The sequence below is a fragment of the Cherax quadricarinatus genome, chromosome 30 (assembly GCF_038502225.1).
Source record: "Cherax quadricarinatus isolate ZL_2023a chromosome 30, ASM3850222v1, whole genome shotgun sequence".
Classification (NCBI taxonomy): domain Eukaryota; kingdom Metazoa; phylum Arthropoda; class Malacostraca; order Decapoda; family Parastacidae; genus Cherax; species Cherax quadricarinatus.
This window is the reverse complement of record NC_091321.1, coordinates 36,042,811-36,070,047: the sequence shown is the minus strand read 5'-3', so window position 1 is coordinate 36,070,047 and position 27,237 is coordinate 36,042,811. Positions and strand designations below refer to the sequence as shown.

Sequence of the window (27,237 nt, the reverse complement as noted above, 5' to 3'; positions counted from 1 at the left end):
GTAAAGCACTGCGTACCTTGTCCTAAGGTTCGTAGGTTCGAGTCTCCTTCAGCCAGAGATCAGTGTTTGTGTATATTTCGCATGCTCTCGCGAATTCCTTGCATTGTTCAAATCTCTAGTAAGGCTGATGCATGCAGGGGATGAGATGAAAAGCTGTAAGCCTTCTCCCTGAAAGCTGGCTGCCTTGGATCAAACGTGTAGCTCTGCTACACGCCAAGGTATTGGTCCAGTGTGGGTAGATTGGTAAAGCACTGCGTACCTTGTCCTAAGGTTCGTAGGTTCGAGTCTCCTTCAGCCAGAGATCAGTGTTTGTGTATATTTCGCATGCTCTCGCGAATTCCTTGCATTGTTCAAATCTCTAGTAAGGCTGATGCATGCAGGGGATGAGATGAAAAGCTGTAAGCCTTCTCCCTGAAAGCTGGCTGCCTTGGATCAAACGTGTAGCTCTGCTACACGCCAAGGTATTGTCCAGTGTGGGTAGATTGGTAAAGCACTGCGTACCTTGTCCTAAGGTTCGTAGGTTCGAGTCTCCTTCAGCCAGAGATCAGTGTTTGTGTATATTTCGCATGCTCTCGCGAATTCCTTGCATTGTTCAAATCTCTAGTAAGGCTGATGCATGCAGGGGATGAGATGAAAAGCTGTAAGCCTTCTCCCTGAAAGCTGGCTGCCTTGGATCAAACGTGTAGCTCTGCTACACGCCAAGGTATTGTCCAGTGTGGGTAGATTGGTAAAGCACTGCGTACCTTGTCCTAAGGTTCGTAGGTTCGAGTCTCCTTCAGCCAGAGATCAGTGTTTGTGTATATTTCGCATGCTCTCGCGAATTCCTTGCATTGTTCAAATCTCTAGTAAGGCTGATGCATGCAGGGGATGAGATGAAAAGCTGTAAGCCTTCTCCCTGAAAGCTGGCTGCCTTGGATCAAACGTGTAGCTCTGCTACACGCCAAGGTATTGTCCAGTGTGGGTAGATTGGTAAAGCACTGCGTACCTTGTCCTAAGGTTCGTAGGTTCGAGTCTCCTTCAGCCAGAGATCAGTGTTTGTGTATATTTCGCATGCTCTCGCGAATTCCTTGCATTGTTCAAATCTCTAGTAAGGCTGATGCATGCAGGGGATGAGATGAAAAGCTGTAAGCCTTCTCCCTGAAAGCTGGCTGCCTTGGATCAAACGTGTAGCTCTGCTACACGCCAAGGTATTGGTCCAGTGTGGGTAGATTGGTAAAGCACTGCGTACCTTGTCCTAAGGTTCGTAGGTTCGAGTCTCCTTCAGCCAGAGATCAGTGTTTGTGTATATTTCGCATGCTCTCGCGAATTCCTTGCATTGTTCAAATCTCTAGTAAGGCTGATGCATGCAGGGGATGAGATGAAAAGCTGTAAGCCTTCTCCCTGAAAGCTGGCTGCCTTGGATCAAACGTGTAGCTCTGCTACACGCCAAGGTATTGTCCAGTGTGGGTAGATTGGTAAAGCACTGCGTACCTTGTCCTAAGGTTCGTAGGTTCGAGTCTCCTTCAGCCAGAGATCAGTGTTTGTGTATATTTCGCATGCTCTCGCGAATTCCTTGCATTGTTCAAATCTCTAGTAAGGCTGATGCATGCAGGGGATGAGATGAAAAGCTGTAAGCCTTCTCCCTGAAAGCTGGCTGCCTTGGATCAAACGTGTAGCTCTGCTACACGCCAAGGTATTGTCCAGTGTGGGTAGATTGGTAAAGCACTGCGTACCTTGTCCTAAGGTTCGTAGGTTCGAGTCTCCTTCAGCCAGAGATCAGTGTTTGTGTATATTTCGCATGCTCTCGCGAATTCCTTGCATTGTTCAAATCTCTAGTAAGGCTGATGCATGCAGGGGATGAGATGAAAAGCTGTAAGCCTTCTCCCTGAAAGCTGGCTGCCTTGGATCAAACGTGTAGCTCTGCTACACGCCAAGGTATTGTCCAGTGTGGGTAGATTGGTAAAGCACTGCGTACCTTGTCCTAAGGTTCGTAGGTTCGAGTCTCCTTCAGCCAGAGATCAGTGTTTGTGTATATTTCGCATGCTCTCGCGAATTCCTTGCATTGTTCAAATCTCTAGTAAGGCTGATGCATGCAGGGGATGAGATGAAAAGCTGTAAGCCTTCTCCCTGAAAGCTGGCTGCCTTGGATCAAACGTGTAGCTCTGCTACACGCCAAGGTATTGTCCAGTGTGGGTAGATTGGTAAAGCACTGCGTACCTTGTCCTAAGGTTCGTAGGTTCGAGTCTCCTTCAGCCAGAGATCAGTGTTTGTGTATATTTCGCATGCTCTCGCGAATTCCTTGCATTGTTCAAATCTCTAGTAAGGCTGATGCATGCAGGGGATGAGATGAAAAGCTGTAAGCCTTCTCCCTGAAAGCTGGCTGCCTTGGATCAAACGTGTAGCTCTGCTACACGCCAAGGTATTGTCCAGTGTGGGTAGATTGGTAAAGCACTGCGTACCTTGTCCTAAGGTTCGTAGGTTCGAGTCTCCTTCAGCCAGAGATCAGTGTTTGTGTATATTTCGCATGCTCTCGCGAATTCCTTGCATTGTTCAAATCTCTAGTAAGGCTGATGCATGCAGGGGATGAGATGAAAAGCTGTAAGCCTTCTCCCTGAAAGCTGGCTGCCTTGGATCAAACGTGTAGCTCTGCTACACGCCAAGGTATTGTCCAGTGTGGGTAGATTGGTAAAGCACTGCGTACCTTGTCCTAAGGTTCGTAGGTTCGAGTCTCCTTCAGCCAGAGATCAGTGTTTGTGTATATTTCGCATGCTCTCGCGAATTCCTTGCATTGTTCAAATCTCTAGTAAGGCTGATGCATGCAGGGGATGAGATGAAAAGCTGTAAGCCTTCTCCCTGAAAGCTGGCTGCCTTGGATCAAACGTGTAGCTCTGCTACACGCCAAGGTATTGTCCAGTGTGGGTAGATTGGTAAAGCACTGCGTACCTTGTCCTAAGGTTCGTAGGTTCGAGTCTCCTTCAGCCAGAGATCAGTGTTTGTGTATATTTCGCATGCTCTCGCGAATTCCTTGCATTGTTCAAATCTCTAGTAAGGCTGATGCATGCAGGGGATGAGATGAAAAGCTGTAAGCCTTCTCCCTGAAAGCTGGCTGCCTTGGATCAAACGTGTAGCTCTGCTACACGCCAAGGTATTGTCCAGTGTGGGTAGATTGGTAAAGCACTGCGTACCTTGTCCTAAGGTTCGTAGGTTCGAGTCTCCTTCAGCCAGAGATCAGTGTTTGTGTATATTTCGCATGCTCTCGCGAATTCCTTGTATATATATATATATATATATATATATATATATATATATATATATATATATATATATATATATATATATATATATATATATATATATATATATATATATATATATATATATATATATATATATATATATATATATATATATATATATATATATATATATATATATATATATATATATATACATGTATATATATATATATATATATATATATATATATATATATATATATATATATATATATATATATATATATATATATATATATATATATATATATATATAGATAGATAGATAGATAGATAGATATATGTATATGCCCTCCAAGTCATTCTGTTTTATTCCATCCTCTCAAAATTGCCAAACCACCTCAACAAAACTCCCTTTTTCCCTTAATCAAGTCTATGATTCACCTCATCTTTCATAGACGAATCTGCTGACGAGTTCACTACCAAATATCTGAATACATTCATTTCCTCCATACTTCCTCCCTCCAATCTTATATCCAGTCGTTCACTTCCTAATTTTTTGTTATCCTCATCATCTTGCTGTTTCCTATATTCACTCGTAAATTCCTTCTTTTATACATTATTACGAATTGTTGATGTTACATGGCTTGTACTCCTTCGAAACCAGGCAAGAACATTCATCGTAATATACTTGGAAAATCTTAGAGGTACTAGTTCCAAACTAGTACAAGGAAATCACTCCCTATTAAAACCAAAGACTCAGCAGGCGGTGCTACATCCCTCATTGAAAAGCAGTGGCGCCACAAGTACGCTAAGAGACTAACATATTAAGTATCAGGGACCCAAGACTGTACAATTGCCTCCCAACATACATAAGGAGGATTACCTATAGACCCCTGACTGTTTTCAAAAGGGAGCTGGACAGATACCTATTGTCAGTAACTGACCATGTGGGTTGGGGTTCGTACGTCGGTTTGCGTGCAGCCGGCAGTAACAGCCTGGTTGATCATGCCCTGACCCACCACAAGGCCTAGCCATGAACCTGGTCGAAGGGGGGGGGGTTGACCCTCTGAACATTCTCCAGGTATTCTCCAGGAATTCATCAGGTATACTCCATGAATTCATCAGGTATACTCCAGGTATACACAAGGTATACTTCAGCTTCTCCCTTTTCATTTGCCTCTCGTTCTACATCCTTCTATCAAATTCTCAAAACCTAAATTTACTTGGATCATAACTGTCTCAAATTTCTACAGTGTTGTATGACCCCTGTGGGTTTATCTTTTACTCTTAAATGCAATAATGATGATGTTACTTCAGAGTATTTATTGAATATTTCTTCATCATTGTTTCAGGGATAACTGGAAGGTATGATACACCTGCAGAGGTTCGTGACTTCATAATAGACTATGGTCGTACTGAACAAGCCGCCACACAAATGAGGAAGGAAATGTGTAGCAATCTAAATGTGAAATACCCAACATTTTGTGGCATTATCGGCAGGGACAAAAAGTAAGAAAGAGACTTTTTTTCAAAGGTAATTATGAACACATTATTATTTATTAAGAGGAAATTGTAAAACATATTATTTATCATCTTATGCCTACAGAAAGAAGCCTCATTTGTACCCAAGCAAGGCGCAGGTGTCGGCAAACAAGAAGCAGATAAAGCAGATGAGAAAACAGCAATACAAGCAGCAACATTGCCAAGGTAAGTTATGCCTCGATGTTGTATAAAATTTACTGAAATATATTGCACATAGATCACATATTGTTGTCAATGTTTTTTCCTCACTTGACAGATGTATAATATACTCTAATATTTACAACCAAAAATACATTTTTTTCTTGCGGGATAGAAGATTCTATAAAGACATGTACAATGAACCTAATTAACATATATATATATATATATATATATATATATATATATATATATATATATATATATATATATATATATAATTATATATATATATATATATATATATATATATATATATATATATATATATATATATATATATATATATATATATGTCGTGCCGAATAGGCAGAACTTGCGATCTTGGCTTAAATAGCAACGTTCATCTTGCCATATAGGACAAGTGAAAATTTGTGTATGCAATAATTTCGCCAAAATCATTCTGAACCTAACGAAAAAAATATATTTCACTGTGTTTGTTTAGTATTAAATTACTGTAAACAAATCTAAAATCTATTTAGTTGGGTTAGGCTAAAATAAATTGCTCTTGTTATAATAAGGTTAGGTAAGTTTTCTAAGTTCCTTTTGGTGCAAAATTATAAATTTTTACATCAACAAAAATGAAAAAAATATATCTTTAAACGTATAAGAGAAAATTTCAGAAAGACTTAATTTTAAATTAGTTTTTGCTAATTGACCAGTTTTACATATTCGGCACGACATATATATATATATATATATATATATATATATATATATATATATATATATATATATATATATATATATATATATATATATATCTATGTGTGTGTGTGTGTGTGTGTGTGTGTGTGTGTCGTGCCGAATATGTAAAACTGGTCAATTAGCAAAAACTAATTTAAAATTAAGTCTTTCTGAAATTTTCTCTTATACGTTTAAAGATATATTTTTTTCATTAATGTTAATGTAAAATTTTTTAATTTTGAACCAAAAGAATCTTAGAAAACTTACCTAACCTTATTATAATAAGAGCAATTTATTTTAGCCTAACCCAACTAAATATATTTTAAATACGTTTACAATAATTTAATACTAAACAAACACAGTGAAATATATTTTTTTCGTTAGGTTCAGAATGATTTTGGTGAAATTATTGCATACACAAATTTTCACTTGTCCTATATGGCAAGATGAGCATTGCTATTAAAGCCAAGATCGCAAGTTCTGCCTATTCGGCACGACATATATATATATATATATATATATATATATATATATATATATATATATATATATATATATATATATATATATATATATATATATATATATATATACAAAACAACCACTGTGAAAGAATAGAGAAATTCCAAGCGCTTTCGTGACTCCTCACATTATCATTGTTCCTTGATAAGGTGAGTAGTCACGAAAGCGCTTGGAATTTCTTTCACAGTGGTTGTTTTGCATATTCTGAAATCACCTGTTTACTCTGATCTTATAAATATATATATATATATATATATATATATATATATATATATATATATATATATATATATATATATATATATATATATATGTATATATATATATATATATATATATATATATATATATATATATATATATATATATATATATATATATATATATATATATATATATATATATATATATAATGTTAACCGTAGAATTGATGAGGGAAAAAAGGTGAGTGGTGCATTGAGGTATATGTGGAGAAAAAAACGTTATCAGTGGAGACAAAGAAGAGAATATATGAAAGTATAGTAGCACCAACACTCTTATATGGGTGTGAAGCTTGGGTTGTAAATGCTGCAGCGAGGAGGCGGTTGGAGGCAGTGGAGATGTCCTGTCTTAGGGCAATGTGTGGTGTAAATATTATGCAGAAAATTCGGAGTATGGAAATTAGGAGAAGGTGTGGAGTTAATGAAAGTGTTAGTTAAGAGGGCTAAAGTGGGGTTGTTGGTTTGGTTTGGTCATTTAGAGAGAATGGATCAAGGTAAAATGACATGGAGAGCGTATAAATCTGGAGGGGGAAGGAAGGCGGGGTAGGGGTCGTCCTCGATGAGGTTGAAGGGAGGGGGTAAAGGAGGTTTTGTGGGAGCGGGGCTTGTACTTTCAGCAAGCATGCATGAGCGTGTTAGATAGGAGTGAATGGAGACGAATGGTTTTTGGGACCTGATGAGCTGTTGGAGTGTGAGCGGGCTAATATTTAGTGAAGGGATTCAGGGAAACCAGATATTTTTATATTGCCGAACTTAAGTTCTGGAAATGGGAGGCACAATATAAACCCCAACATTGCCCGTAAAGTGTCCAGGGATAATTGTTGTTGCAAGTTGACTGGGCGCCACGCACACATGAAGAGAAATATGCAAGGATTTATGCAGTGATTGTTATCTGTGATGATTTGTGGCCACCAGTGACTCCTAATGTTACTGGAAGAATAGATTGATCTCACTATACATCCTCCGGAGTGAGGTTGAATACCTGTACTTCGTAACAGTGGTAGCCTGTACTTTATCCAGTGGTAATCTGTACTTTGTCCAGTGGTGACCTGTACTTTGTCCAGTGGTGACCTGTACTTTGCTCTTTGAAGACTTGTTCTTAGCTGCCTGAGATTGTGACGATGGCTCCTCTCGACTACGAGCAGCTATATATTCAGCTTAAGGAAGAATTAACGACTGAAGGGTATGTGGAGTGATTATCCCAGGACCAATGTCGCCGATGATCGGACCAACGAATGGATGCTAGTCGGAAGACAAAGAAGGTTCAGGAGACTGCTGAGAAAACCAGCAACTCTTTTTCCTTGTTAACAGACGAATGTGGATAGACCACCCATGATCTTCCAACAAAGACAATTGTTAACAACACAGTGAAGTCAGCCAGTGAAGACCATCTCTACTAAGACTGAAGAATTGAAACACTAATGCAACACATGGGAATCTTTATTGAAGAAATGTTTCGTCACACAGAGGCTTCATCAGTCCAGTATAAAACAGGAAGGAATAAGGAGAGGAGGAGTTTGAGGTAATCAGTCCCTCAGCCTGGAATAGATATATTCAGTCCATCACTCTTGTAGGAAGTACAGCATAGGAACGAACGAAAGTTCAGGTGAGATCCCAAATGGGATGAGCTGGGAAGACGAGACAGGCGAAGAATAGTGCTGGAGAGGAGTGTTCTTAGTTGTAGAAATAGAGCCAGGGCTTAACCCAGCAGCTAAGTCGATCGTGGGACAGACATTGAGAACACACATAGCAGGCTCTTCTGTTGGGACTCCGGTGGATGAGTGGGGAAGTGTGGACAGACGAAGAATAGTCGGTGAGAGGAAGGTCTTGAGTTGTAGATGAAAGAGCCAGGGCTAAACCCAGCTGCGTGGCACTGCGAGGCAGTGTAGAGAGGGCATGTTGAGGACATAGAGGAGAGAGCAGTCTGCAGACAGTGCTCGCTGGCTGATATGTTTCAGGCTGAGGTGAAGAGCTGGTTTGGACGTCAGGTGTCGGGAGGCTTACGTTATGTGTTGCGGAAGTATGTTGTGTGTATGGCTACACTTTGCTGGTGATGGAGCCACTCTTGAGTCTTTTGAAGTCTCTCTTGGACATGTGGAATAGTTGCATTCTGAGGTTGGAGCAGTTCAGATTCGTCACGAGGTAAGATAGTGCGTTTTCAAAAAGAATTTGGTGAGGTTTGGTGCAGGTGTACTTAACAGCTCCTTCTTTCATTATGTGGAGCATATCAGCTGCGCTCATATCGGTTGGGAGGTTGGAGGTGGTGTAGAAGGTTAGAGACCCATTAAAGGCTTGGCTTAGGTAACGGTTGCCTGTGGTTTCTTCGGTAACTTCTTCGACTACTACTTCGTCGTCGTCAGAGGGTTGTTCAAAATGTTCTGGTTCTATTTCGTCTTCTGTGACTGTGTTGAGAGGAGGCAGGGAGTGTTGGTCGGTTGTGGTTTGTTGGGCTGGTGGTGGGTGGTGAAAGGTGGCAGTAGACGGTGGTGTTGGTTCTGGAGTAGAGTCTTGGTCAGAGATACGAGTAGGACCAGGGGTTGAGGTGAAGTTAACAATGTCTGGAATTAGCTTGAGGAGGTCTTGTGATGGTGGCGAGTCTGGAAAGTTGAAGTTTGGCATGTTGATAAGGCGAAACATTTCATTGATTGTTGTGTTGAATGAGCCAGGGTTTGCAGCATTAGTGAGGTGTGCATACATTATACAGTACAGCACCTTGGATGGAGCAGCGTCAGGAAGAGCAGAGAGGGACTGGCTGGGTGGAGATGATTGTTGTGTAGCTTGAAGGAGTTCGGTGGCACCTGATTGAATTTTTGCAATGGCGGCGTATGTTGGCGATTTAGGGTTGTTCTTCTTGGTTTCTTTAATGATTTTCTTAGACAGGACTTCTTTATGAAGAGGGCATTTTGCTGCAAGGGTGTGGTGAGTTCCCTTGCAGTTAAGGCAGGTAGGAGAGGTAGTGGTAGTAGAACATTCCTTGAAGTCATGGCCGTCTTTTCCGCAGTTTGTGCAGTACTTCTTCCCTTTCAGAGGACAGTCAGGCGTTGAGTGGTGATAGGAGTAGCAGGTCCAGCATGGCGAGATGTGGGCAAAACGTTCGGGTTCTATGTGACTTGGATGGATATGATAGTAGGAGATAGCTAGGCCGTCAGACAGTGCTCTAGTAGCCATATCGATGTTGGAGAAGGTTAGCTTGATCATTGTAGAGGCGTTGGGGATTTTGGCGATATGTTCAATCGACGCCCAGGTATTTTGTTCCTCGATAGAGGTCTTGAGATCCTCAGTCGATAAAGCAGTGACGAGTTTGTCCAGCCGTTTGACGAAAACGGAACGTTTCGCCAGCAAAAAAGGTGAAGGGGAGATGGTGAACTGTCGGTCACTGAGGGTTTTCATAGAAGTGTCGGCGATCAGCTTTGAGGCTTCATAATCGTCAGTACAGACGACGATGAAAGAGTCTTTCGTCGAGTGGATGGCTGTAAATTTAACCTGTAGGCAAGTCTTTACAGCGGCAGCAAGGGCAAGTTTAGTAGAGTCATTTATTACTCCACTGTTGGGTTTGATCCTTACACGGTTTGCAAGCATCATGAAGGAGTAAGGCAGAGGCGCTGGTGCGATGATTATAGGTTCCCCTCCCCGACGGGGATCGAAGGAACACTTCTTGAGGTGAGGAGCGACTGTGTCTTACGATGAGAAAAGTCTTGAGTGAGTGGAGCTACAGCATAGGTATGAATGTATAATTTTCGCCAAGACCGTAGTCCTGGCACGGGTCTTAATCTTACGATGACCCGTCTCTGGCTCCCGAGGGAGAAAGGTTTCTACAATGATGCGACATATGCTGTTCAAGCACTCTTCTGGTCAGTTCAACTGGTGCATCTCATATGCGACAACACCATATGCACTCCTAACTATGGACACTAGCGAGGAGGAGGATATGTCGTTATCACAGGTAACAGCTTGTCTGGTTCGTTGACTCCATGGTACACTAGTGTGGCCGCAGTCATCTCTGGTTCCTCTTCGGGAGGGAATATCACTCCAAGTTGCCTGCAGAGTGTCTCAGTAACTTCGCACTCTAGAAGATAGTGTGTTAGGGGCCGCTGGACAACGTGCTGACAGTACTGGCACATCTCCTCCTCAGCCTTGTCTACCATCATCTTGGCTGTGGGAAAGCCCAAACGAAGCCGATGGATGGCGGTACACTGCGCTCTGGACCAGCTTCTATCATATGGAGGGGGTTCTCCCTGAGTCGCTGCTCGGTACCACTGTTGAGATGGGGTATCACCTAAGACTTCCCCCATAAGTTTCATGGTTCTGGCAGCCACCAGTTTGGTCTGTCGTAGGCTGATTGGGACAGTAATCCCAACATGTGGATAGTCTGTTGCTGCCTTGGCTGCATCATCTGCCGCCTCATTTCCCCGGATGCCAGCATGGCTGGGGATCCAGTTCAATGTCGATCTGTTACCCTGAACTTATAAGGCTGTCATTATGCTCAGGATCGATGTGATGAGGTGAACATTGTCCTGTGGTTGAGGATGGGAGAGGGCATTGATTGCAGAGGTGGAATCAATATGTATGACAGGTCGGAGTCGATATCGTAGGGCATGTGACAATGCCTGCTGAATCGCCACCAGCTCAGCTTGAAGGATCGTGCAGTGGTCAGGGAGTCGCCAGCCTTGTGTGTGACCACTGTGGTACAGTCCAGCTGCTGCTCTCTTCCTGTCAGGGTCGACAGAACCATCTGTGAAATACACTGCACATGTGCCTCCCTCTGCCAGTGCCATGCTTGTCTCAGCATGATTGCTGAGGGTGTCTTGACTGCAGAAACGCTTAGAGATGGGTAGCTGCATGATGCAAACATCGGCTGGATCTGGGCGCCAGGGAGGTGGTGGATGGTACCCAGCAACAGGAAGGTCACAACTCTTCTCAAGTAGTAGTTGTATAGGCAACAGCTTCCACCAAGTATGTATGTATAATGTTCGCCAAGACCGTAGTCCTGGCACGGGTCTCAATCTTTCGATGACCCGTCTCTGGCTCCCGAGGGAGAAAGGTTTCTACAATGATGCGACATATGCTGTTCAAGCACTCTTCTGGCCAGTTCAACTGGTGCATCTCATAAGGGACAACACCGTATGTACTCCTAACTATGGACACTAGCGAGGAGGAGGATATGTCGTAATCATAGGTAACAGCTTGTCTGGTTCGTTGACTCCATGGTACACTAGTGTGGCCGCAGTCATCTCTGGTTCCTCTTCGGGAGGGAATATCACTCCTAGTTGCCTGCGGAGTGTCTCAGTAACTTCGCACTCCAGAAGATAGTGTGTTAGGGGCCGCTGGACAACGTGCTGACAGTACTGGCACATCTCCTCCTCAGCCTTGTCTACCATCATCTTGGCTGTGGGAAAGCCCAAACGAAGCCGATGGATGGCGGTACACTGCGCTCTGGACCAACTTCTATCATATGGAGAGGGTTCTCCCTGAGTCGCTGCTCGGTACCACTGTTGAGATGGGGTATCACCTAAGACCTCCCCCATAAGTTTCATGGCTCTGGCAGCTACCAGTTTTGTCTGTCGTAGGCTGATTGGGACAGTAATTCCAACATGTGGATAGTCTGTTGCTGCCTTGGCTGCATCATCTGCCGCCTCATTTCCCCGGATGCCAGCATGGCTGGGGATCCAGTTCAATGTCGATCTGTTACCCTGAACTTCTAAGGATGTCATTATGCTCAGGATCGATGTGATGAGGTGAACATTGTCCTGTGGTTGAGGATGGGAGAGGGAATTGATTGCAGAGGTGGAATCAACATGTATGACAGGTCGGAGTCGATGTCGTAGGGCATGTGACAATGCCTGCTGAATCGCCACCAGCTCAGCTTTCTGAAGGATCGTGCAGTGGTCAGGGAGTCGCCAGCCTTGTGTGTGACCATTGTGGTAGAGTCCAGCTGCTGCTCTCTTCCTGTCAGGGTCGACAGAACCATCTGTGAAATACACTGCACATGTGCCTCCCTCTGCCAGTGCCATGCTTGTCTCAGCATGATTGCTGAGAGTGTCTTGACTGCAGAGACGCTTAGAGATGGGTAGCTGCATGATGCAAACATCGGCTGGATCTGGGCGCCAGGGAGGTGGTGGATGGTACTCAGCAACAGGAAGGTCACAACTCTTCTCAAGGAGTAGTTGTATAGGCAGCAGCTTCCGCCCAGCAGCACCAAACGAACGAATCCAGGAGTAGTCCGTGAAGAGTGTGGGATCTTGTGCCATGGTTGTCAATATCCGTCTCGTTAGTGGGGTACCTTGCTGCCTGTGCAGAATCGTGGCCACTTTGCAGGCGTTTATGTATCTTACTCTGTCAGCCAAGGAAGGAAGCCGGGCCTCAGATCTGAGACATACTGTGTTGGTCCAGATGGGGGCCCCAAGCATAGTTCTTATCGCCTGATTTTGTACGACCTCCACTCATTGCCTGCTCTGCGGGAAGAGATGAGCTAACGCCGGTGCACCGTAGTCAATGAGCGAGCGTATAGCTTGTATATAGTACAAGCGAAGTACATCTTTGCTTGCCCCTGCACGGTGCCTCGTCATGGCTCTCATGGCGTTGAGTCTGAGTAGAGCACGTGACCTGACATACTCGGCCTGTTTCTGAAAGGTCAGCTTTTTATCAATGTAGATTCCCAAGTACAGGTAGGAACCTGTCCACTCAAGTTCTATATCCTGAATACGTAATCTTTTCACAGGATCTGGTCCCTTGAACATCATTGCAAGAGATTTCTCGGCCGAGATCTTGAGGCCTAGTTCCTTGCAAGACTGTGTAATTAGGTCCAAAGCTCTCTGAGCCTGTCGTTCTAAATTGCCTTTCCCATTCACTACGAGTGCAAGATCATCAGCATAGCTGAGGAGCTGTGTACCACTATGAAAGGGAAGGCTCACAAGTTCCTGCATAAGGATGTTAAACAGGGTAGGACTGAGCACACCTCCTTGTGGCGTACCGTTTTCCAGGGATTTAAAGGAAGAGTAGTGTCCCTGAAAGCTGACACAGGCCTGCCTGCCCCTAAGGTAGGACTCTATCCAGGCCAGGAGGCGTCCTTTGATTCCCTTCCGAGCTAGTATTGCCAGAATTGCTGTGGGGCTGGCTAGCTCAAATGCCTTTTCAAGGTCGAGGTAGACGACAATACTAGGTTTTTTGTTACTGTCAGCAATCTGGCTTAGTAGAGTGGTTATGCACTCTGCTGTACCCACTCCTTTGGTGAAGCCAAATATATGATGATGAGAGGGTCCAAGTTTCCATAGGAGGCGGTTTAACACCATCCTCTCAGCAGTCTTGGCTAAGCAGCTGGTCAGCGATATGGGTCTCATACTGCCTTGGTCCTTGGGCTTTGGAATTGGTACGATGGTAGCTTTCTTCCAAGCTGCTGGGAGTGTCCTGGCCCTCCACGACTTGTTAATGACGTCTAGTATGGCCTCCCATCCACTCTGCCCAGCCCGTGCAATCATGGAGTATGTAACACCATCGATGCCCGGGGCAGTGTCACCTGTGTTCTTAATGGCACGTCGGAATTCCAAGTCTGTGAGGGCTTCATCAGTCACATCTTCCGACTCACATGCAGCTTGTATCGTTAGCTGGCGCTGTGGCAGAAGATCCGTCTGTATATTCCGGATGTCCTGTGGGAGCTGAGTGGATGCTCCCCTGGAAGTGAAAAGCTCCACTAGTTTCTCAGCTTCCTGGGATGGGTTCGGGTGTGCTGGTGGTCTCGGCTTGCTCTTGCCAGTTGCTATGTTGAGCTTGCCCCATATCTCAGATAAGGTGGTGTGATGCCCGAATGTTGAGCACCACTCCAGCCATTTCTCAGTTTTTACTCTGATAGAGACTCTGCGGGCATGCTGCACAACGGCTCTCAGAGTATTCCTGTTCTCTGCCGTAGGGTTACGCCTGTATAGCTTTCTAAAAGAGTTGATGCGGTGGTTCTGCTCCCTCACCTCGTCGTTGTAGAACCACCAGTCTCTTTTGTGAGTGTGTCCTGCAGACTTCTTTGGAATCGCGCACTCTGCTGCCTGGATGAGAACAGTGATTAGCTCCTGTTCAGCCGTATCACAGTCTTCAGATAGAGAGTATGTGGACCACCAGTCATGAAGATAATCCTGGAACACCTTCCAGTTGGCCCTCTTTACGTCCCATCTAGGAGGCAGCACAACTGTGGGAGGCCTGTTGATGTTGAAGGTGGTGATCACTGGAAAGTGGTCACTGACAAGGTGAGGATGAGTTTCCCATGTGGCTCCTGCTGCGAGTTGTCTTGACCCGAAGGTAAGGTCGAGGCAGCCACCCAACAGGTGTGTGGGGTCTCCATTGTTTAGCAACTTTACCTCTGGAATATCGTGTAGGAGCATTGCTATGTGTCTGCCAGCAGCATTGGTTGCTGAGTGAGAGTGCAGCATTGGGTGATGTGCGTTGAAATCTCCACCCACAATAATACACTCAGTGCGTGCTAGTGCGAGGAGTTCTGCAATGTCGAGGGTGTGTCTTGGGTTCTTGTAGATGTTATAGATAGTAATGGGCGCCCCAGGTATGTGCACAAGGATGGCCTGTACCTCGACATCCTCCCCACAGTCCACTGGGTTGGCTATAACCTCGTGAGGTATTGTATTGGATACAAATACAGCTGTACCTCTGCAGTGAATGCCCGGGTCCATGTGCCGAAAATACCCAGCAAAACCGGGTAGTCTTGAGCACATAGTCGGGACAGTCAGAGTTTCTTGTAGCAAGACGATGTCAACCCGATCCCGAGTTACTGCCTCCAGCAAGAGGTGCTGTTTGCCCCTCAGGCCCTGAATGTTCCATTGTAGGACCTTGAGGGTGTGATTTGGTACCGAGGTTATTCCATCGCTGTTGTTTCCTGAGCTGGAGACTGAGTCCTGCCCGCTCTGAGAACCTGCAAATTCATGGCATCCACTGTCTCCTCTTTGGTCAGAAAGCACACACTCAGGAGAGTACTGACCATCTGCCGGAATGCGCTCTGTTGTTCCGTGGAGTTGATTGTGTTGCAAATAAGATCCGTGAACACCTTGATGAGTGCTACGAGATCCTCCCTGGTGAGGGCCTGCTTTGGAGATGGGTTCGAAACAGTGGATATTATCTGGGCTGCTGTGGTCTGTAGGGACTGCTGAGGGTTGGATTTCTTTATTGTATGCACCGTAGTCTGTTGCTGTATACCAGGTTGAGTAGCCGGGATCTGCTGGTGAGGTGCCAGTTGAGTCTGCAAAGCGCCTGTGCTGGGTAAGGAGTGCCTGCGTTGTCGTGCTATGGCCGGTGGGGGCTCGTTTAGTGCAGCCTGCTGATCGCATTGACCCGATGCACCCTGTTGACGCCTCCTGCTCCTCTTGTTTCTGTTTCTTCGTTGAGGTAGGGGTGCAGGAGGTTCCTGACCTTGACGCCTGGTTGAGGCTTCTAGGGTTGGGAATTCCTGGGCATTGACTTGGTTTAGCTGCTGAAAGATCTGCGGTATGGCAGGGTTCTCTGCACCCATCGTTTGATGATCCGTCGTAGCCTGTTGCCGAGTTTTTGGCGTCTTCCAGACTTCTTGAATTCTGGCGAGCCTCTCAGGGCATCGAGGATTCCAGGCATGGTGTTTCTGCCTGCAGTTCGGGCATTGTGGAGTGGGTGGCGATGCATTTTTCAGCTTGGTGATGCATTCCTCGGTAGGGTGGTGCTGGCTGCAGACACCGCAGATTACTCTGTTTGGACAGAGTGCACCCAGGTGTCCATAACACTGACACTTGAAACAGAGAACTGGTTCTGCTGTGAAGGTCCTGACATCGTACCTGCCCCAAGAACCGAGGTCCAGCTGGGATGGCAGTGGTCCTACATGCTGAATGAGAACCTGTCGGGTTGGTGCGTTGCCTGCCGTCTTTGCCTTGAGACATTGAGCTGACACCACACTGGGGTGAGCTGCTACTGCCTCGATGGGCATCATCAGCGGGTATCGCATCACTACACCCTTTGTGATCTTCTGCCGAGAGTCCAGTTCCTCCAGGGTGAATGAGCGATCTGTCTCCATGACTCTCTTCAAGGTGGTATACATTTCCTTGTTGAGAGGAGTCAATATTGGTTCTCCCCTCAAGTTGAACCATATCTTGAACTTCAGGTTGTGTCGTGATTCCAGGTATGAAACAACCCCATAGTGGGTTCTGTGGTCCCTGTAAGACTTCACCTTGAATTTGCCAGGTCGGTTGAGCTGGTTTGCCTGCTCCTTGGACGGACGGTGTTTCTTCTTCTTGTCCACAGTGTTCCATCCCTCTTGGTTTTCGGGGGGTGGGGTGTTTATTTCCGCACCTGTTTCTATTGTCGCTGGCTCCATGGTTGGGACTGTCAGATCTGCTACAATGTGAGCAGGATCTTCCTCTTCCTCTCGCAACTTCTTCGCTAGAATTTCGCCCCACATTTCCAAATCTGAGTCCTCCGTCGTGTTCATGGAGCATCGTGGCCTCTTCTTTTCGGCAGAAGCCATGTGCCTATCTTGTGATAAGGTAGTGAACTCCGTGAACTGAGAGTGATGTGAGCTTCCACCCAGCAGCACAAGGTGGCTTATATATTGCAGTCAGGTGAGGAGGAGGAGGCGAGATCACAGTGGGACCTGCCACTATTGTAAGTAGGTCTTCGTCCAAAGGTTGGACAAGTGTTGAAGACTTCTTTGTATAAAGATCCCATGATGTTGCAGCGTCTGACAGATGTGACTCACCTGACTGCACTGTATAAGCCACCTCTCTAGCCCTGTGCTGTACTTCCTACAATATTGATTCAAATTCAAATTCAAAGTTTATTCTCTATAAGGATTACAATGCTGAGTTTACAGAATTTGGTTATTGTGTGGTTTACATGTAGTAAAATAATGATTACAGAGTGTACCACTAGAACACCTAGCATGGCTAGGCATTTCGGGCAGACTTAGTTTAATTCTTAATTTTAAAATATTACAAATTATGAGGTAAGTTGGTATTATGGCTAAGTGACTAAATACTAGTTTGTGAGTTTAGCAATGTGAATGCTTTTGTTTTATCACAGTACATAATTTCAGTATTGGAGTATCACAGGATTCATTATTTTAAGATTTAGATTAATATTTCTGTTTATGGTCAAATGGGTGAGTGAGTGTAAGTGTGAACCACCAGGTGGTATTCGTGTAGTTAGTTGACGGGGTGTATCAGGGAGATAAGATGTTTTCTAATGGTAGTTTTGAAGGTGATGAATGTGTCTGCAGTTCTAGAGTTCTCAGGTAGGGTGTTCCAGATTTTAGGGCCTTTGACATACATTGAATTTTTGTAAAGGTTTAGTCGGACACAGGGAATGTCGTAGAGATGTTTGTGTCTGGTGTTATGCCTGTGGGTTCTGTCACAACTATCAAGAAAGCGTTTTATGTCAAGGATGATATTGGAGTTTAAGGTCCTGTAGATGTAGATTGCACAGTAGTAAGTGTGGATGTACTGAACAGGGAGTAAGTTTAGATCTATGAAGAGTGGGGGGGGCATGTTGCTAGGGATGGGATTTAGTGATTATTCTTACTGCAGCTTTTTGTTGGGTTATTATTGGCTTTAGGTGTGTTGCTGGAGTTGATCCCCAAGCACAAATAGCATAGGTGAGGTATGGATAAATAAGTGAGTGGTATCAAACCATACCCCCGGCCAGTATTGAACCCGCGGTCATAGAGTCTCAAAACTCCAGCCCGTCGCGTTAGCCACTAGACCAGCTAGCCACAATAAGATTCATCCAACTAGGTATATTTCTACACCATAGGAAGGTTAGCACAGGCACCACTGTGACCACAAATGCAAGTTTTTACAGACGAATCTCCAGCTAGCGTGGCCGTGACGATCTCTAGCTCAAGACCCTTCACTGCCGTCAACATGACTCAAGAAATCGTAATGACACGATTGCAAACAAACCATACCCCCGGCCGGGATTGAACCCGCGGTCATAGAGTCTCAAAACTCCAGCCCGTCGCGTTAGCCACTAGACCAGCTAGCCACAATAAGATTCATCCAACTAGGTATATTTCTACACCATAGGAAGGTTAGCGCAGGCACCACTGTGACCACAAATGCAAGTTTTTACAGACGAATCTCCAGCTAGCGTGGCCGTGACGAACTCTAGCTCAAGACCCTTCACTGCCGTCAACATGACTCAAGAAATCGTAATGACACGATTGCAAACAAACCATACCCCCGGCCGGGATTGAACCCGCGGTCATAGAGTCTCAAAACTCCAGCCCGTCGCGTTAGCCACTAGACCAGCTAGCCACAATAAGATTCATCCAACTAGGTATATTTCTACACCATAGGAAGGTTAGCACAGGCACCACTGTGACCACAAATGCAAGTTTTTACAGACGAATCTCCAGCTAGCGTGGCCGGAGGCCGTCTGTAAAAACTTGCATTTGTGGTCACAGTGGTGCCTGTGCTAACCTTCCTATGGTGTAGAAATATACCTAGTTGGATGAATCTTATTGTGGCTAGCTGGTCTAGTGGCTAACGCGACGGGCTGGAGTTTTGAGACTCTATGACCGCGGGTTCAATCCCGGCCGGGGGTATGGTTTGTTTGCAATCGTGTCATTACGATTTCTTGAGTCAAGTGAGTGGTATAGTGTGAGAAGGGCATTTTGCGGCACGTAGTATCGTATCTTGGAGAGGATCCCAACCGTTTTGGATACTTTTTTGGTTATGTGTTGGATATGGGTGCTGAAATTCAGGTTGTTGTCAAGGTATAGGCCTAGGAATTTGCCCTCATTATGTCTGGTAATTAGAGTGTTGTCGATCTTAATGACTGAACACAACGAGCCCAGGCTGAGGGACTTATTAACTCTCGTTACACCTTCCTGCTTTGTATTGGACTGATGAAGCCACTGTGTGGCGAAACGTTTCTTCAATAAAGATTCCCATATGTTGCATAAGTGTCTCAATTCTTTAATTAGCTTGTCGGTTTTCAAAACCATTTATTACATCTACTAAGGCTGTAGAAAACGTCATGGACACCGCCAGTCGAGGTATTAGTTGGGTATTAGTTGTATTAGTTGTATTAGTTGTATTAGTTGGGGACAGTCAGATTAACTTTATGGAATATTTTGTCGCATTAAGTAAAAAAAGAAGAAAAATGTGGATTGTTGTGGTTGAACTAGAGAAAAATGTGTAATGTTTTTCTTGTGATGAATCGTAGAAAATGTGTAATGTTTTCCTTGTGATGAATCGGAGAAAATGTGTAGTGTTTTCCTTGTGATGAATCGGAGAAAATGTGTAGTGTTTTCCTTGTGATGAATCGGAGAAAATGTGTAGTGTTTTCCTTGTGATGAATCGGAGAAAATGGGTAATGTTTTCCTTGTGATGAATCGGAGAAAATGTGTAATGTTTTCCCTGTGATGAATCGTAGAAAATGTGTAGTGTTTTCCTTGTGATGAATCGTAGAAAATGTGTAGTGTTTTCCTTGTGATGAATCGTAGAAAATGTGTAGTGTTTTCCTTGTGATGAATCGTAGAAAATGTGTAGTGTTTTCCTTGTGATGAATCGGAGAAAATGTGTAGTGTTTTCCTTGTGATGAATCGTAGAAAATGTGTAGTGTTTTCCTTGTGATGAATCGTAGAAAATGTGTAGTGTTTTCCTTGTGATGAATCGTAGAAAATGTGTAGTGTTTTCCTTGTGATGAATCGGAGAAAATGTGTAGTGTTTTCCTTGTGATGAATCGGAGAAAATGTGTAGTGTTTTCCCTGTGATGAATCGGAGAAAATGTGTAGTGTTTTCCTTGTGATGAATCGTAGAAAATGGGTAGTGTTTTCCCTGTGATGAATCGGAGAAAATGGGTAGTGTTTTCCTTGTGATGAATCGGAGAAAATGTGTAATGTTTTCCTTGTGATGAATCGGAGAAAATGTGTAGTGTTTTCCTTGTGATGAATCGTAGAAAATGGGTAGTGTTTTCCCTGTGATGAATCGGAGAAAATGGGTAGTGTTTTCCCTGTGATGAATCGGAGAAAATGGGTAGTGTTTTCCCTGTGATGAATCGGAGAAAATGGGTAGTGTTTTCCCTGTGATGAATCGTAGAAAATGTGTAGTGTTTTCCCTGTGATGAATCGTAGAAAATGGGTAGTGTTTTCCCTGTGATGAATCGTAGAAAATGGGTAGTGTTTTCCCTGTGATGAATCGTAGAAAATGGGTAATGTTTTCCCTGTGATGAATCGGAGAAAATGGGTAGTGTTTTCCCTGTGATGAATCGGAGAAAATGGGTAGTGTTTTCCCTGTGATGAATCGGAGAAAATGGGTAGTGTTTTCCCTGTGATGAATCGGAGAAAATGGGTAGTGTTTTCCCTGTGATGAATCGTAGAAAATGGGTAGTGTTTTCCTTGTGATGAATCGGAGAAAATGGGTAGTGTTTTCCCTGTGATGAATCGGAGAAAATGGGTAGTGTTTTCCCTATGCTTTATATGAAATGTAGTGAAAATGTTTATTACTGACAATTCTTGTAATTAAGAAAATGTATTAAAGAAAATAAAAAAGGAAAATAAATGAAGGAAAATATTGTGTATTAGAGTTATCCATGTGTTTTAGTTTATTAAGGTAAGGAGAGGTCACAGTGACCCAGCTTAATATTACTTGATTCAGCGTGTTGTATCCTGAGTGAGGTCATGGGGAGTTATCATGTGACGTCACACCCCACCTGTGTTTACTCAGCTGCCAGTGACGTCACATCCATCTTGTTTGGACCTGCATACGTATGAGCACCTCCCGTAGGGAGGATCCAACACTTGATCCGAGGAAGTGGAGAGTAATTCTTGATCCAAGGAGATGGAGCAGGAATATTGGATTTAGAGGGTGAAGGGAGATGGGGAGAGTGATCTTGATCCGAGAAAGTGGAGGGTAAATCTTAATCCAAGGAGATGGAGCAGGAATATTGGGTTTAGAGGGTGATGGGAGATGGGGAGGGTGATCTTGATCCGAGGACGTGAAGCAGGGATTTTGGGGAGACGGTAGCGGGTTGTGGGAGGTGTGAGGGTGATGGAGGTCTTCATCCGAGGAGTTGGAAACTACAAGAAAATGGAAAAAAATCGAAATTTTTGGTTAGATGGAAGTTGATGGTGGGAGGTGTGAGGGAAGTCTTGATCCGAGGAGTTATAAGGTAATCTTGATCCATGGAGATAGAGCAGGAATAACGGCTTTAGAGAGTGTGGAGAGTTGGGGATGGTGATCTTGATCCGAGGAGGTGAAGCAGGGATTTTTGGGGAATGGAAGTGGGTGGTGGGAGGTGTGGGGGAGATGGAGGTCTTGATCCAAGGAGTTGGAGGGTAAAGTCAAATCTTTTTCTTTGTATTATTGAAAAAATCGAAATTTTGAAGAAAAAATGGTGATTCAGTGGGAGGGGTTAAATCTTGATCCAAGGAGATGGAGAATACAAAAAATCTTCGAAAATAAATGAAAATTTGGCAACCCTGTATAATTTTGGAAAATTGGATCTTAATGGGAGTGGGGAGGTCTTCACATAAGGGTAAAGAAAAAAAAATTATGAAATTCGAAAAAAATATTCGAAAAAAATTCGAGGAGTGGAGGTGATCCGGGGGATGCAGCAGAAGGCGCTGCAGAAGGTGTAGCATGGGCGGCGCGAGCGGGCGGGCAGGCGGGAAGGTGCTGGTGGGCAGATGGGCATGGGCAGCCAGGCACAGGTGGGCAGGCTTGGGTGGGGGGCATGGGGGGCCAGAAAGCAGGACCGGAAGTGGGGGGTCAGTGCGCATGGTGGCCATCTTATGGTACCTTTTGCCCACTGTGTGTGGGACACGTTGTCAATAAAGGATCACATTATACTCCTTATGTGTACATTTCCAGCTAGAACTATGCTCTGAAAGCTGTCATATTGGCAAGCAACTCCACCTCCCTGACCCATAGTCAGGTCGTTCCAATTTAGCCCACCCTGGTAATTTCTCAGTCCCAAGAAATTGGAAAAGCTGAAATCTGGGACAGAGACTTGATTGCAGTTATTTGGGTAATTCCCTGATATGTTGAAACTAAGTGATTTGTGATCGCTTTCTCCAAGCTCATCATTAATTAACCTCAAGATTATTAATTAGTGATTCCTAGGTGGCAAGAACCATGTCTAGCAGATTGTGTCCTCTAGTTGGTGCTCCATCATCCACGAAACAGGTGTTTACTTCGCTGGTATATCCTACATAGATTTCTTTACCCTTTGTGTAGACGAGAAATGGGGCAAGAGGATTTCCTCATTGAACACCATTCGTTGAATTTATTTAATGTTCCCCAGTGTAGACTATCGACTCCTTCCTGTGTCTAGAAGGACAGTCTAGTTTTAATTTTGCATTGTCAAATAAGCTATTGACACACGCTCTTGCCACTGATAATCTTTCTTGTCAGACACCAAAGCGTTAGTTTGAAGCAACGTAGTAGCCTCTTTTCAAATACTTCAGACAGCAGCTTCGGAAACAAGGAGGCGATTAGTGTTGCTTTCAGCTAAGGACTTATTTCCTGCATTTTTCTTTTTAAGGGCACACTGCAATGCACCAAAGATCAAACGTGTAATTTTGTCTGGAATCAGAGAAGCTTTTTAACTGTGAATATGATAATGGTCACAATACTGACAGGTTGATAAGTAAGACACGTGCAACAGTTAGGTAATTTTATTCCATCTCTTCTTTCATCAAGATTTTGCGCCTCACATTGACAGTATATTAGTCTTCATTCTTATTCGGTCAGCTTCACATTTTTCCAGACTATGGAGCAGAATTCTTCTCCAGGCTGAGGGACTGACCATCTCTAAACTACGTCTTTGAGACTAATGGACTGATTACATCGTCTTTACATTTCTATTGCTTCTGTTGCCTCCTCTACTAGACTGAAGAAGCCTACTGTTTAGGCGAAACTTTCGGAATAAAAACACCTCACTGTTTCACACGTGTCTTATCCAACTGAAAAGTTGTTAACGAACCATTTGATGTCCAACAGACGGGTATCTGAAATATGTTTTCTGCCATTTATATATTGAAGACTCACACAGGGTATGAACCACAGACGTTTTATATACAAAAATATATTTTATAGTATATATATCTAGAAAATTTAATCCATATTTATGTAGTTAAGATATTGTTCACGATTGGTGTTCAGGTCACATGCAGTGTTAATGACCCTGATGTAGGTGATAGCACGATATCTGCTTAACAATGATATTATCTCTCATTGACAGGGGCAACTGGTTACGCAGACCAAGCATGGGAAGATAACTTAAACGATTTATCTTCTGTAAGTACATTTCTTCGTTCTTCATCTCTACCATTTCCTGCTTTTTCATTTTTGTTTTGTTTTTACATTGTCCTCCCTTCGTCGTTGCGTTTCCCTCCTGCCTCTCTGGCAGCTCTTCACTTGAGAAATGACAACACCGAACTGGACACATTTTAGGTCTACTACTCACCTATTTATAACTCCAGTATGTATGTATTTATGTATTTCAATTGTACCTTTTATGTATGTCTATTGCAGTTCCATATCTATCACTAGTCGTAGTTCTGTGAGTTTTATCTGATGTGTACTAACATCTGCTGCAACAATGTATGTGAATATTGATTTATAGTGTGAATGACAAAGTTATTAATGTGCATTCATGGTGAACCACTGCATGTGTTAGGATAGGAAGGGATAGCAAGGTGTGATCCCAGGATAGGAGGGTATCTAACTCTTTGGATAATGTACCTCTCATTGTCCCCAGACAAGACTTAGGAAATCGAAAATAACAAGATGGCAAACATCTTCACGTGAAGGAAATTTATCTGGAATTATATTATTATAATAAAAAAGAAATTTAATTGATGATAGTATTAATTGATGATAGTATTAATTGATGATAGTATTAATTGATGATAGTATTAATTGATGATAGTATTAATTGATGATAGTATTAGTTGATGATAGTATTAATTGATGATAGTATTAATTGATGATAGTATTAATTGATGATAGTATTAATTGATGATAGTATTAATTGATGATAGTATTAAATGATGATAGTATTAATTGATGATAGTATTAATTGATGACAGTATTAGTTGATGATAGTACTAATTGATGATAGTATTAATTGATGATAGTATTAATTGATGACAGTATTAGTTGATGATAGTATTAATTGATGATAGTATTAATTGATGATAGTATTAATTGATGACAGTATTAGTTGATGATAGTATTAATACGAATTTGTCGTTTTGCGATCGACACCATGCCTAACCCTTCTAGGGTAGGGTAGGTGCCTGAGCCCGAGCCTTTAGCTCATAAGACTGTCATTCCCATTTGCCCCCTTGGGGCGGGGATGGCAGACCAGAGAGGCCTAGCTTGTGGCTAGGCCTGGGGACAATTGGTCCCAAAGATGAGGAGGTACTTTTGCCTCCTCCCATGGGAGACTTAGGTCTCAGACACTCCCTAAAGAGGGAGCCAAGGCCGGGCCACCACTTGGAAAAGGCCCCGGGCCGGGAGAATGCCGGCTAATCTTTAATAATAATAATAATAATAGTATTAATTGATGACAGTATTAGTTGATGATAGTATTAATTGATGATAGTATTAATTGATGATAGTATTAATTGATGATAGTATTAATTGATGATAGTATTAATTGATGATAGTATTAAATGATGATAGTATTAATTGATGATAGTATTAATTGATGACAGTATTAGTTGATGATAGTACTAATTGATGATAGTATTAATTGATGATAGTATTAATTGATGACAGTATTAGTTGATGATAGTATTAATTGATGATAGTATTAATTGATGATAGTATTAATTGATGACAGTATTAGTTGATGATAGTATTAATACGAATTTGTCGTTTTGCGATCGACACCATGCCTAACCCTTCTAGGGTAGGGTAGGTGCCTGAGCCCGAGCCTTTAGCTCATAAGACTGTCATTCCCATTTGCCCCCTTGGGGCGGGGATGGCAGACCAGAGAGGCCTAGCTTGTGGCTAGGTCTGGGGACAGTTGGTCCCAAAGATGAGGAGGTACTTGTGCCTCCTCCCATGGGAGACTTAGGTCTCAGACACTCCCTAAAGAGGGAGCCAAGGCCGGGCCACCACTTGGAAAAGGCCCGGGCCGGGAGAATACCAGCTAATCTTTAACTAACTAACTAGTATTAATTGATGATAGTATTAATACGAATTTGTCGTTTTGCAGGAGGATGAGGAGGACGAAGCAGAATTTATCAATGAAGCGAACATCTTATATATCAAAGGCAACTACCAAGATGCGTTAGATAAATATAAAAATTTTGTGAACAGATTTAGATGCATGGACGAAGAGTTACCCCACATATTCCTGAATATGGCCAATGCTTTTTACTTCACTTTTGATTTAAAAAATGCACTGACATGCTATGAGAGAACCATTAAAGAAGCTGAGTAAGTACTCCACTTCTTTTTATGTAAAGAATAAATATTAAATGTGAATACAACAAATGTAAATCTTAATGTTAACAGAACTAACACTGTTTTATTTACTTCTACAGTAGTTATGATTTACAGGTTAAAAAGACAATGTCAGGGAAACACCCTACAAAAAAAATAATTCATGAGATGATAATTAGTGAGATGATTACAAAAAAAAACCATACCACGGACGGGGATATAATCCACGATCAGAGGGTCATAAAACTCCAGACCGGCGCGTTAGCCACTGGCGCAGTGGCTAAAGCGTCGGTCTGGAGTTTTATGACTCTCTGATCGCGGGTTCTATCCCATCCGTGGTATGGTTTTATCGAGCATCTACTGTGGATGACCACGCCAGCAGCAGAGCTTATAATGAAAAAAAAACACACTGGTTACAAAGGTTGGTAATTATACTCCATTTTCATTATTGGTAACCAGGTTATGTATAAAATAAATGAAGCAATATTCCTGGTAGATCACTTTACCTGATCAGGAAAAGAGTGGAGGAGAATTGGTTCTCCACATTCCCATGTACACCAGGTAAGGTTATTACTACGAGGAGTAGAAACTGAGGAAACACAGACCCGAAGGAATCTGGAGCTTTGCAGCGGCCCACTAGATGGTAGTGCTGGCGGTGACACACTGCAACATTGGCTCAGAGTCTGAACTACCATAAGCCCATTTCACTGACTTTTACCGCACAACACTAATGCACAATTTATGATATTTATTAGAGTAATCTTCTTTATTACAGGGACTCTTAACCTTTTTGTTCTTCTGTAGCCCTTGGTCGTTCTGACAGGTTCCCATGTAGCCCTTGGTCGTTCTGACAGGTTCCCAATATAGCCCTTGGTCATACTGACAGGTTCCCATGTAGCCCTTGGTCGTTCTGATAGGCTCCCATATAGCCCTTGGTCGTTCTGATAGGATCCCATGTAGGCGATTCCAGGCTAAGGGACTGATTACCTCAAACTCCTCCTCTCGATACCCCTAGACTAAATACTCAAAACTCAATATTTAACTTTACCCAAAAACCTCACAATTACCTAAATCTTAGAACTTCAAGACTAGACGCCCTAGTTCATACATTGACTAATACTACATAGTAGTATAAATACCTACCCAAAACAATACTGCCCTACACCCAATTGTAGCATTCTCATACTGTAAAGTACTTTCGGCAAATCACAATGTTATATTTCCATAATATAATTTCAATATTTACTATTGAAACTACTGTACAACTTAAACTATGATAAATTTCTTTAGTATTAAGTAGTCTGTAAGCCATTAAATTAAGTCTACCCATAATGCCTTGGCAAGCTAGTGGTTCTTTGCACTGCAACTAATTATTGTAAATACATAATCTCA

At 43.1% G+C, this 27,237-nt stretch overlaps 1 protein-coding gene across 1 annotated transcript in view; it reads left to right on the top strand.

Moving 5' to 3' along the window:
* The window catches only part of LOC128692761 (uncharacterized), a 101,034-nt gene that overhangs the window by 59,971 nt on the left and 13,826 nt on the right, over positions 1–27,237 (top strand). The window contains exons 2-5 of the mRNA XM_070090106.1: positions 4,571–4,727; positions 4,825–4,925; positions 23,630–23,685; positions 25,616–25,839. Of these exons, the coding sequence (XP_069946207.1) occupies positions 4,571–4,727; positions 4,825–4,925; positions 23,630–23,685; positions 25,616–25,839 (538 nt within the window). The remainder of the gene's footprint in view (positions 1–4,570; positions 4,728–4,824; positions 4,926–23,629; positions 23,686–25,615; positions 25,840–27,237) is intronic.